Genomic DNA, 12,808 nt, shown 5'->3' with positions numbered 1-12,808 from the left:
TGCACACAAACAGTAGTTTTCGTTATGTTAATTAGGATTTAACAGACAAGATATCCACAACCGTACTTTGTACAGATTTGGCTAAGAGTTTAAAGTTGGTACATTTTATTCTTCATCATTGTATATATAAAGCAAGAAGTTTTCAGCTAGTGCAGTTGAAAATTTCAATCCTTATGGGTCCCCTCAGATTTCTGAAAAAGAAAACAATGATAAGTAAATGAAATTCAACAGTCAAAAGGGTGACCAGAAGAAACACAAGAATGGCATAAATGCAAGAACCAATTCAAATGGAATGCAAACCATTGAAATTCCAAAGTCATCCTATGATAAGCTTTCTTGATAAATTCAAATCATGACATCCTACACCAGAACCAACTTCCACTCAAAGATCGTTGGATTAGGGAATGAAATGAAATATTTTCAAATCACATCTAACATTAATTGACCTTTTCGGCTTAAATGTATGTGCGAGAAACAGGAATGCTGCAAGTCACTAACTACTAAAACCAGTTCTTACACCATTATTTGTTTTTTGATAAGTAGTTATCACACCATTATTTGAAGGAAAAGGCTTTGTAGCCCTGCATTGACACACAGATCAAACCACAATCTACAGCTACAGCACACAGATATACCATTGTAGAAGTGCAGCATCTATTATCTAAACAAAGAAGGCTGCATATCTGGCCTAAATTATTTACTGGGATAGGTGGTGGAACAGGGTGGCAGAACCTTGACTGAAGGGGAAGGCGCAAGTTGAAGTTTTCCGGAGCTAATGAAAGTTAGCGATGCTTGGTTCCCTCAGTTATTTATTAAATTGACCACTAAAAACCACATCAGTTTGGATTGGCTGTAAAATTTATGGTTGCCACAATGGCCAAAAGAAAAACAAAAGTTTAAACTTTTATTTGCACAAAATAAAAGGACCCACAATAAATTGGGCAGATATCGTCAAAAGCTTAGAAAGGACACGTGCTTAACAAAATGGACTATCTAAGTACTAAAGATGAAACAGACAGCAGCCTTAACCTTGCTACTGTCACGCAGGACTTAGATCTTCCTCCTACAGGCTTATTAACTGTTCCATTGTTTGTCTGTAACTTTGTGCTTGAAAGATGCTTAATTTGACAAACCACCTAATAAGATTCTTGTGACCCGATTTTCCAATCTCAACCTGGCTAAGAACGACATACTTTTGGCATTGGCCATTGGAACACTTACTCCTTTACAATGTAAAGTTCCTTTTTACAACAGATGACCAATTATTCATATACAGATTTATACTGTAACAATTCCATACAAAAAAGGAATATAGATGTGCATACGTGTAACAAGGAGCCTGGAACCACAGTGCTTGAGTTGGTTAATAGGCAAAAGTAAGGAAAGAAATGAAAACTTCCAAACATGAAACTTTGATGGAATAATTACAACCCAGGAGAACAAGAAAGCTTCATCTCCTGAACATAAAACAACAAAAATGATCTTTTAAGATCCTAGTAACCAATAACCATGCCCTCCAGAAAGAAAATTCCATTAAGAATACAAGGTAGTCAGCCTGTTCAGTTCATTTCAGGATTTAACATGCACTTACCAATAATAAAAGATTTAACATGTACTCAAATGCAGATTTAAAACCAGGAATCTGAACAAAAGACGAGAAACGAGTTCATTTCATTGGACATTTGCGCTTCTTCCCAAACTCTTGTCTGTTTTTCTTCTCCTTTCTAATGTAAGTAGAATAATAAAATTTCATCCGCTGCATGAGTCATATAACCATAAAACCACGACCCCGAAAACTATTGAAAACAGAACAGAAAGCAAAGACATTTGAAGGAACAAGAACACAAACAAAAAATGCTGTTGAGGCATGCCCTAAGTTCCTCGATTATAAAAAATTGTTAAACACTCCTCGTTACGTTGGAATCCTTATGAGGACAAGCTATAATATCTAACCTACTAAAGCAAATCTAACAACTTATACTTCAAAGCATGTTCTTATATCAGTTATCAATAATATCTTACCCAAATCAAACAACATACAACAGCAAAAAAGTAACATAACCCTCAATACTTTGTTGCAAGAATTATGCCAAGGGTCCATACCTTTTCAGTATTCTCTTTTGCTTTCTCGGCCTTTTCTTTCTCAGCCTTTCGCTTCAACTTCTCCAACTTTTCCCTCTCCATTTTCTTCACACAAAGAAACAAGTTTGTCAAGTAAAGCTCAAGGATTAAGCAAGACGAAGCTAGACAAGTAAGAAAGTGACCACAAATTAAAAAGAAATTGATTGAAACTGTTGGGTTGCTGGAATGGAGAGTAAAATGAAAATATAGCACAATAATGCAAAACGCTGAACCAATAAAATTTCGTATTGTTGATGCAGGAGAAATCGCACAACAGGCCAGAAGGAGAGAAAGTCATTCCCGGCCCACTAGTTGACTTAGGCTTTGATCAGTGTTATTTGGAGCTCCCGACAGGATTCCGGTGCAGCTATACGGCGCCGATGCATACGTCTATGGCGATGCATGAAAAATATGTACAGAGAAAATAAGAGAAAGGGACACAGATTTATGTGGTTCGACATGTTGCCTACATTCACGGGTGTTTAGGAAGGAAATATCCACTATAATATACTTGTTTACAGTATCTCATGGCGTTTCCTTTCTCACTTCATAAAGAAAGCTGGAGCTCTTCTTCAAGAGGTTGAAAAAGAAGATGAAGAGGCCCCTTGGGCATCTGGCTCTTTGCTTTTATCTGACCCTCTATTGCGCGTGCCTGCATGACAGGAGGTGACTGATCCTTTAGCGGAAGTGAGGTCTGACCCTTGGCGTGTGTGCCTGAGCATACCTTCTTTTTTCCACTTTGACACCCTACTCTTACCCTCCTGACCCTTCTCTTCTGCTCTCCTACTCCCGTCTAGCCTTCAGGTATTTTATCCTCCACACGTATGGTTTTCCAGAGTGACGAGAGGGAAGGGGGGAAAACAAAAAAAAAAGATGAAACATTCTACTTTGGCGAAACGTGTTAGTTTCTAAAAAAAGGAAGCATCCAATATTCCAATTTCTTTTCTTCTTCAAACAGAGGTTTGCATAACGTTTGGTTGCTGAAGAATCTGAGCAGGAAATCTTTTCTTACAAATCCATCATTAAAAAGATACCTCTCAAATCAACTGGAGCCAAACATAGCAATACCAAGCTCAATAGATCAAAACTTGTTCTCCTTTATATTTTCCGGGATCATGCTCGTTCACTTCTTCTCAGCTCCCAAAATGAAGGGAAGCCTCATTTTCCTACGTTTTCTTATGTTCCCTCAGGAATCACACGGAGTGAAATAGAAAAAAACCAAACCAATACAAAATAGAAGACCTGGATGTAAACGTTTTCGGCAGCACGCTCCTCCTCGCTCAGAATCCGGCCCTTGCCTTCACCGAAGTAGCGAGTAGCACCTCGAGAGGACTCCATGGAACGAGTCACAGTCAATGAGAATCGGATTCGGTTCAGCGCGGATCTCATGGCCATTTTAACGATTGCTCTTCGGTTTTAAACTTTTAACTCCTTTCGAAAGGGAAAGTAGGAGTCTAGGGGCCTCTTGAAGTTTCTTGAAGAAATCAAGCCATCACTGAATCGATTCTATAGAATTGTTGATTACTTATAATAATCATAATCAAGATTTTGTCAAGTGAGATTAATCTTAACACCATCTCTCTCATTTATAAATTAATATTTTTTTTTATCTTTATCACGAAGTAAATGAGTTGTGGTATACATAAATTCTATACTTTACACACCATTTAAAAAATATATAATTTTATTCTTTTATTCTTATATTTCATATTTTATGTTTCATAAAACATGATGATAAAAGAATAAATTTATATATTTTTAAGTAATGTAAAAGAATATGAGACTTATGTACAGAATTTTTTCAAAGTAAATAATATGAGTCCTCATTTATTTTATAATATGACTTCGATCTATTTCATAATAAAATTAGTTTTATAATTTAACTATTATATCAAACAATGTCAAGCTATAATTTTGTAGATATATTTTTATAAAATATTTTCGTAATTAAAACATTTAGTAAAAGAAAACTAGAACCAAGTTGATTTGTTGCAAAAGAAAATAAATAATAACAAAATCTCGTTTAGATAGTGAGATAAAATTAGATATTTTTAGATAAAAATTAAAAGTTAAATAAAATATTATTTTTTAATATTATTATTATTTTAAAATTTAAAAAAATTGAATTGTTTATTATTTTTTATATAGTAATTTAGTAAAATTATAATAATAAGATGGAATGAGATAAAATTATTTCTATATACAAATAAGACTAAAAAAAAGCAAGCAATTAACTGAACCTCCAAGCTCACGTTCCTTGGCATATAAAACAGTTTACTACCAACAAGTCGATTTGTTGCAGTTTAATTTGCGTATAGAAATAGCAAATGTTGGAAGCTACAACTTCAATGGGCTGTAGGGTACGAGGCTCATGCACCACGACGTTAATGGGATGATAAATTTTACATGAAAGTCTTACTTCACACATATTCATTTAATCAATACGTGATTTATCATTTTTGTTCTTCTATCTTAATGCTTAAATATTGTGTGTTTAAGTAAAATGATAAAAATAACAAATCACATTTTAGATTTTTTTTTTTTTTATAAAACATACTGCATTCATTAATGATGGACATTACAACTTTGACCTAAAACATACATAACAAGTCAACTATAACATTAATAGCTCTCCAGTACACAATTATGACTGACATGGTCTTGCTCATGCTGCAAACCTCTACAAACTATCATCTGAGAGACAGCACAACTCTGTCTAAGACAGAATTTACAAACTCCATACTCTGTCTAAGACGGAGTAGAGGTGTCTAAGACGGAGTAGAAGACACACTCTATATACAAAAGTCTAATAGACACGCTCTATAGACAAAAGTCCAAGAGATTATGTTTTTTGTTTTTATTTTTCTAAAACAAAAGACTTAAAAGAAAATAAAGATATATGAGAAAAAATGAATTACATATTGGAAATATATAGAACCGCATTTTCAACATTTGAGGAAAAAAAGACACAAAAAGTGATTATGATGGCGAGTGAAAGCCATGCACCACCCTGTGAGTACGATGGTCTGTCAGATCTGAAATAACCGGTGACCTTAGAACCAGAAAAGCAACGCGTGGCAACAGAAGAGCATCCTTAGCGGTGGCGCGTAGATTTCACGTGCCCACTTTGGACCACTCGTGTTGCTCACACGCAGCGCCATTACGACAAAATTCTTCACAACCAAGGTAGGGTGCGTGGTGATCGCCGAATGTCGGAGATCACTAAATCGGCCTTCTGCCATACTTAGCCCTAAAAAACAACAAAAAAAAAATATAAGAAAATAAGAAAATTAGAAAAGAGATGAAGAGGGAATGAAGGAGGGAAGAGCCGAAACTTCTCTCTCTCTGCAAGTTTTGATTTGGTGGTGATTTTTAAAGAGAACGAGAAGTCTCTCTCTTTAATGGGATATCGTGAAATAGATTTTAGAATTTGTTGTTTCGTAAGTGGTTGTTGCCACACATATTATCCGAACCTATTATTTTTCTTGATTCACACCATAAGCTGGAAAATCGATTTTATCATGGCAGATATCCCAACTTCATATATGCCTCTATTTTTTTTTTAATATTATTGGGAGGAGCTACTATTTATAGCAGCCACTTTTACACATATTATGTGGCAAAATCTACACCAAACATTTCTTAAATTTAAAATTAGAGATAGATGAGAGAGAGTTGATGAGAGAGAGAGAGCATAGATGAGAGAGAGAGAGTGGAGATGAGAGAGAGATCGAGATGAGAGAGAGGACGATGAGGGAGAGACGATGAGAGAGAGGTTGAGATGAGAGAGAGAGAGTCAAGGAGAGAGTGAGAGAGTCGGTGAGAGAGAGAACTGAGATGAGAGAGAGACGATGAGGGATCAGAGAGAGACGCTAATGAGAGAGAGAGACGGGAGAGAGAGAGATGCTGATGAGAGAGAAAGAAGCCATCTGTGTTTGAAGGGAAAAAAAAAAGTGGATGAGAGGCATCCACGTAGTGTGTGCATTGTCCACTACAGTGGATACTCTCTAGCACTACTTTTTTTTTTTTTTTAAATAATACCTACCTCTATTTAGACGCAGGTACAGTTACATAACGTGGATATCAAGTTAATATTCGTTATAGCCAGATTCCACATTGAAAAAAAAGTTTACCATATAGATGAAACGTCGTTATAATTTTCAAAATAACGTTATTTTGAAAATATAGTATTTAAGTTTGTACTCAAATCTGCATTTAAGTTTGTACCCCAAAAATATAGCATGTAGTTTCAATGTGTAAGTTTCATCTGTAGGTGACGTTTTACAGTTTTCTCATGAAGATCGACTACTAAGAAGTGTTGTTATGGTGATTGGTGCACATGAGTAAAATGATCGGAAATAAAAAAGGGCTTGTTTAGATAGTGAGATGAGATGAGATGATATGATTTTATATGAGTTTAATAAAATATTATTAGAATATTATTTTTTAATATTATTATTATTTTAAGATTTGAAAAAATTAAATTATTTATTATATTTTGTATAGAAATTTGAAAAAATTATAATTATGGGATAATATAAGATGAGATAAATTGAGAATATTTTTGTATCTAAGCAAGACCTATTAACATATTATTGACTTAGAAAAAACAAGAAAAATAGGAAGTGATGTCGTAGACAAAATCCAATAGATTTGTTTTCAATGAGAACGAGAATAAAAGTTAATTGATTAGATCTTGATTTTTTATAGGGTTATTTGAAAGTTTCCAAGGGCATGAAATGAAATGAAATTTTGAAAATAATAAATTTATAACTAGTCAACAATTATTTTATAATCTTATTTAAAATAAAATAAAATAATATAAAATTAAAATTATTTTTTAATAAATGGCACAATTACATTGATTTATTTAAAATAAACTATAGAATAATTATAAAAAAAAATGTATGGGCATAAATTTTGCTATCTCTAATTAATGATTAATCTAAGGAAAATGTTAAATGTACTTAAGAAAAACTTACTTCTCTACGTGTTAGTTATTGATATGTTGAAAATTATAAAATTTAAAATTTAAAATGTAAAATAAAAAATAAAACTAATAAAATGAGTCTTTTAACTAAAGTTATATGTAAAAGTGTAAGTACATATAGCACTACTCAAGCTCGTTTATTTTTACAATTCTTCTCAATTCATCTAGAGTTAATATTATAACCGGTCCATCTATTTTTCTCCAAACAATAGCCCTCCAATGGGTGATTTCCACGTAGGCTCCTCACTTTATCTATCATGTGCCCCCATTGCATGAGATCGCACACGTTGACACTCTCCAATCTTTCTCACAAAACCCAGATGACAAACCCCTCCCTCTCCGCCATTTTGTCTTATCCCCCTTTCTACCACTATCGATGACGACCCCCTTTCTGGCACTGTCTCCTCTCTCTTTGTTGATTCTCGCATGGAAACTCCCATCTCTAGAAACTTCCTCATTGAAATTTCTGCAAAAGGCCATATATGTGTGAAAAGTCTTCAATTCAGGATTTTTTCAGAGAGAAAATTACCCATATGCAGTTTGATGGTCGAAGAGAGAGACATAAGAGTTGAGAAAGATAGAGAGGAAAGTCATGGAAATGACCATTATCGGATAATTATCAACTTTGATTCAAAAGATAAAAGTCTAAAATCGGAATTATTTTTCCCAACTCTGTATGTAATGAAGATGACGCCATGAAATATGCAACACTTCATTCTTTCTCGTGATTCACTTGGCTAACATCTTTTTTCCTTTTTCTTTTACAGAATCATATCTCTTCGTAGATCTTCTTTAGTTGTGAGCATTTTCAAGGGTGTTCTAGAAATGCAAGTAGCTAGCTAGGTAGGTCCCTTGTCAATGTCATGAATTATGAGTCGACCTTCTGCTATCTGCAATTCTCAGTTACATGACCTTCTAATTGTTACTATTTTTCACCACATATATATTTGAGACAGTTCCACATGAAAGCCAAAGATAGAGGCGGATGAGATTTTGACAAGGCTTGAAATTGGGTGGGATTCGACAAGCCAGAGATATATCCGAAATATATCTGCAAAACATAAATTGAACACAAACAAATAACGTCTCAGATGATACATCCCATGAAAACAAGAAGAAATCAAAGTCTGCTTCGAAGTGGGGACTTCTAAACTTGAAATTCTCAACTGTCTCTCTGTAATCTTCAATGAAACAAACCCAATCTTCTCAATTAGCCATGCCAATAAGAACCAATTCCACTTATAATTCCTTCTAAGGAACCTTGTCCAAAAGCTCTTCAGATGTGTTATCTGATAAAAAAAATTAACCTAGCAAACGACGACGAGAGGGCGACGGAGGCAGAAGAAGAGGTGATTCAAAACTTTTCGAACGTGAGGGGTCTAGGGCTCAGTGGTCATGGATATCAATAATCCGGTGTGATGCACCTCTTTTGGCTTAATATGGAATATATGATGCATCAAAATGTCATTGGTGTCTGTTATTGGCTTAATACTAGCCCGACCGCTCTAAATCGGTTCTCATTTATCTACTCTCATCTCATCTAATAATTATAAGTTTCTTAAACTTCCACACAAAATAAAATAAATAATTCAAAATTTTAAATTATAAAATAAAAATAATATTAAAAATATATATTCTAATAACATTTTATTTAATTTTTAATTTTTTTTCAACTTATCTAATTTTATCTTAAAAAACAAATGAGGTAATCTAATGTAGTACTTAGAGCATTAGCATTAGATTATGCAAATGCAAAATTTACATAATTTGGCATGATTTTGCATTTGGTTATTTCACTTAAAACTTATTCTCACATTGGATTATCTATATATTAGTTAAAATAATAATAAAATATTATAAATTTAATAATATTTTTTTTCAATAATAAAATGCTAATGCTTGTGGGAGGAAATGGAGAGAATAATAAAATAATATATATATTTTTTCAATAATAACATTTTTTTTTCAATAATAAAATATCTCAAAATAATAAAAAAATAATATTGTAAAGGCACATGGGTGAAATTGAGGGAATTTGTTGGCAGGAGAAATAAACCAAGGCAAGAAATCAGAGGGAAGAGATTATGTTAGGACAAAAGAAATAGTTTTTTAATAGATTTAGTCTATCTACAGTAAATGTCAAATATGAGTTGGTTTATTGTAACTGAATGTCATCTTGATTTACATTTGGATAATTCAATGTAGGCTATTTTCATCTTCTATTAACTAAATTATCAATTTTATTCACATTTACATAATTCAATGTCAATGCTAATAGAGTAAAGAAAGGAAAGTTATTGCGGCGAGCATTTGAAATGCCTTGGAGTATTGACGTGAAATAAATAAAAGAGATGCTGTCTATATAAATCCAGCGGAACCGGATTTTTGTAAGAAAAGTTATTTATAATTATGAATTTTATAATTATCACGTAATTATTTAAAAAAAATAATAAAATAAGAGATTTATATAAAAAAAAATTATTTTTCTAATAATAAAAATTATTTTTTTTAAATATTCTGTAAATCAATCTACTGCCGCAGCACAATCACGTGATGGTTTTTTTTTTTTTTTTTTTTTTTTTTTTTTTTTTTTTTTTTTTTAATTTTAAAGCGGCTGATGTGTATATTTTTAATTCTTTTTTTTTTTTTTTTAAGCGACGTTGCTTTGTATATAAAATTACTCTTCTTTATAAACGGAAGGAAATCGTTTAGCCCGGAAGACTGACCCACCCCCGAATTCTCGACACAAACCGAAGCAAGGAAAGTCGCGATCTCTTGCTGTAGAACACAAGGCGCATCCGCAGTTAGACAAGATGTATCATCCTACGAGAGGTGGTGTTCGCGGCGGTCGTGACCGTAAGCTTCTCTCTCTGTTCCTTCGTGTGTGTATCCAATTAGGGTTGTTGTGGCGCTTAAATTTAGCAACATATTCTATTCACGCTCAAACTGTTGCGATTTGATATGACGGGTTCATGACTCATCCCTCACCGAGATTCAATGGATATATGGGGTTTCTGGAAATATATTTCGTCTTGTTTTTCCTCGAAAGTTGAAAATTATGCACTTCGGAATGTTATTGCAGGTTTCTGTGATGCTTTAGTGATTTTGAACAAACCCTAGCTGTCTTGTTTGAATTGGAAGCGAATAGTGTATGAAAGCTTTGATTTTGGCTTAAGTAAACATAAAAGAAAGTTTCCCGTTTTCCTTTGGTTGATTCGGTGCCTTGCTAAGCAATTGGTGCATCTGCTTTTCCTGGGGAAAGTGAATAGATATTGTTACAAACACTCAGTCATATGGGTTTCTTGTTTTCTAATGGAGATTGTCGTCATATATAGTTTTGGGGGGACGTCACCTTGAAGTTTCGCAAATTACTTGACAGACTTAAGATAATATATGAATATTAATCTACATGGTTGTTAAACTTGGTTTCGTTGCAACTTTTATATATTCAGAACTTCTCATTTGGATCTCCTGTTAATTTTTGGTGCTCTGCTTGTGATGCACAGAGTTTAGTTGGGAAGACGTGAAGGTTGACAAACATAGAGAGAATTATCTTGGTCACAGTATCAAGGCTCCTGTAGGAAGATGGCAGAAAGGTAACACTGATATAACGTTTACCTTATATTGTCTCAGCATCCAGTTACATTATTGTGAGCATTAAACCACTCTGTTTACTTTTTTTAACATTTGAAATTAGACTTCTGAAGCCATTGGTTGTATACGACAGGAGTTTTGGAGGAATACTACGGAATTCTTTAAATTTCATCTGTATTAGGCTAATGGGTTGAAAACAAATTGGTTCTCTATCTGGACAGCTGCTAGCAAATTTGTTTTACTGCTGTAACTTTGTAGAGGCTTTCTTTCTTGAATTGAGAAATATATATTTTTGTTGTCTTTCATGCACTACCAGACAAATGTGAGTCCTTAATGACAAAGTTATCTAATTTGCTCCTTTTATTGATGCAACAGGGAAAGATCTACACTGGTATAACAGGGACAAAAAAGCTTGGGATTCAGAAATGGAAGCTGCAAGAGAAGAAATAAAAAGAATTAAGGAACAGGAGGAGCAGGCCATGAGGGAGGCCCTAGGCTTAGCTCCTAAGCGTGCTAGCCGAGCTCAAGGTAATCGGCTTGATAAGCATGAGTTTTCTGAACTTGTGAAGCGAGGCTCTACAGCAGAGGACTTGGGTGCAGGCCATGCTGAAGCTGCTCAGGTTCAAGGTCTTGGTTTCTCAAGGTATGCTTGAAAACAAAAGAAAAGTGGATTGGGTTCTGCTGTTATGCTGTGATTCGAATTTGGTTTTTTAATGCTTCGTCATGACATTTCCGACTTCTAGAACTCTTTTTTTGTTTTTCTGTGAAAGTTCTTTAAATGTTTTGACATGGTAAAAATTAGAGAATGACACCATCTTTTTTTGCGATCAATGCGTGAGGGCTTAGTAATGGTGGTGTTGGGTAGAAGGTTTAAAAACAATGGTGGCTGACTTCAACTAGTTGGCCACATGCCATATGGTTGAAAAACAAGGCAAGCTTGTTTGTTTTCACCTTTGTGTGCATAGTTAACATCACCTTTCGGAGGAAACTAGTCGCGTCCTTCGGGCCAAGTTAAGTGATAAGTTGACTGCAGCTATTAATTTGAGTATGTTGGTATTCGGATCAACTTTGTCAATTCTCAAATCTATTCCATGAATGAAGGAGCCATCTACTAAGATCACAAAGGACAGGATGATGGCTTTTGGCGTCACTGTATGCATTTAACAGGCAGCATAAGCTTACAATATCATCATTTAGTCTTCATTGATTTTGGTCAGTTCAAATCTGAATTATAAAGAGTCCGAGTCTGGCCTTGTGGGATTTTATGTCAAACTTTTTGGTATTAGAGTTGCTCATTGCAATAATGGAACAGGTCAACATCATATTGTGTGACACCATACCCTGTAACTCTAATTTGGTAGCTTTTTACTGCTTTTTGCTCCTTTCATTTATTTTATGTAGGTCAATTGAGTGCACAAGTGTGAATCTGAGCACTGAAATTTATACCAACTGATCCACTGCCTTCTGTTTCATTTCATTTCTTTGTTTGTTTCTTTTTCTTCCTTCTTCTTTTTCTTCTCTTCTCCTCCTCTTTTTAAGTTCTCCCTTTACGTGAATTCTTTTTATTTACTGCAGAGCACCCCGTCCTTGGGAAGAAATAAGTTCTCTTCAACCCACAGTGGAGGATGTTTCACCTCAAGCAGGAAAAGTGGCTCTGCCCGATCAGTCACCAAGTAACAACATTCAAGAGAAGGAATCCGATGATGAAAGTAGTCGAAAGAAAAGAAGGCGCGAAGAGAAGAAACAAGATAAGCGTGAAAGGCGTGAGAAGCGGCATTCCCGTGATTCAGATGACAAGAGGAAACGCAGGAAAGACAAGGGAAAAAGGAGGCACGACTCTGATTCTGACTAATTCTTCTATAGAAATCTGAAGTCGTGTTTCATTCTTCTATCTTCATGACACATCTTTTTTAATCACTTTGGAATTAATTGAACTTTATAAATTTTAAATGGGGATTTTATTTATGTATTTGCACTGTCGAGACAGAACTCTATAAATCTCAGAAAGATCGAGGGTCATACAGAAATCATCTCACCTCATCTCATTTAATTTCAACTAATAATCTCATTACTATTTATAAATCATCTCAACTCATTTCATCT

General features: G+C 34.2%; 2 protein-coding genes across 3 annotated transcripts; one reads left to right on the top strand and one right to left on the bottom strand.

The window, feature by feature from the left end:
* On the bottom strand, positions 1 to 3,668 carry LOC121238689 (uncharacterized protein At2g27730, mitochondrial). Of its 2 annotated transcripts, none has more exons than XM_041135671.1 (3): positions 3,364 to 3,668; positions 2,104 to 2,187; positions 1 to 191 (listed from the first exon to the last, which is right to left on the bottom strand). In XM_041135671.1, the coding sequence occupies exons 1-3, from the start codon at positions 3,514 to 3,516 to the stop codon at positions 165 to 167; spliced, it is 264 nt and encodes an 87-aa protein (XP_040991605.1). In that variant the 5' UTR covers positions 3,517 to 3,668; the 3' UTR covers positions 1 to 164. The 2 variants fall into 2 exon arrangements, with proteins under 2 accessions (XP_040991605.1, XP_040991604.1); XM_041135670.1 differs by lacking the exon at positions 1 to 191 and adding an exon at positions 1,160 to 1,457 and having other exon boundaries at positions 3,364 to 3,659.
* A 6,136-nt stretch (positions 3,669 to 9,804) lies between these two features.
* On the top strand, positions 9,805 to 12,674 carry LOC121238677 (multiple myeloma tumor-associated protein 2 homolog). Its single transcript, XM_041135656.1, has 4 exons — positions 9,805 to 9,967; positions 10,618 to 10,707; positions 11,081 to 11,348; positions 12,281 to 12,674. Exons 1-4 carry the CDS (start codon positions 9,925 to 9,927, stop codon positions 12,555 to 12,557), a joined length of 678 nt encoding a protein of 225 aa, XP_040991590.1. The 5' UTR covers positions 9,805 to 9,924; the 3' UTR covers positions 12,558 to 12,674.
* Positions 12,675 to 12,808: the final 134 nt, after the last annotated feature.

This window comes from Juglans microcarpa x Juglans regia, chromosome 7D, assembly GCF_004785595.1.
Source record: "Juglans microcarpa x Juglans regia isolate MS1-56 chromosome 7D, Jm3101_v1.0, whole genome shotgun sequence".
NCBI classification, from domain to species: domain Eukaryota; kingdom Viridiplantae; phylum Streptophyta; class Magnoliopsida; order Fagales; family Juglandaceae; genus Juglans; species Juglans microcarpa x Juglans regia.
This window is presented reverse-complemented; position numbering and strand designations above follow the sequence as displayed.

Excerpts from the sequence above, each read along its gene's own strand:
- LOC121238677 (XM_041135656.1), top strand. The coding sequence starts at position 9,925 with ATGTATCATCCTACGAGAGGTGGTGTTCGCGGCGGTCGTGACC. Across the intron at positions 9,968-10,617 it reads TGTTCGCGGCGGTCGTGACC|AGTTTAGTTGGGAAGACGTG; the intron begins GTAAGCTTCTCT and ends TGTGATGCACAG. Across the intron at positions 11,349-12,280 it reads CAAGGTCTTGGTTTCTCAAG|AGCACCCCGTCCTTGGGAAG; the intron begins GTATGCTTGAAA and ends TATTTACTGCAG.
- LOC121238689 (XM_041135670.1), bottom strand. The coding sequence starts at position 3,516 with ATGGCCATGAGATCCGCGCTGAACCGAATCCGATTCTCATTGACTGTG. Across the intron at positions 2,188-3,363 it reads CCGAAAACGTTTACATCCAG|AAAATGGAGAGGGAAAAGTT; the intron begins GTCTTCTATTTT and ends CTTTGTGTGAAG. Across the intron at positions 1,458-2,103 it reads CAAAAGAGAATACTGAAAAG|GAGATGAAGCTTTCTTGTTC; the intron begins GTATGGACCCTT and ends TTTTATGTTCAG.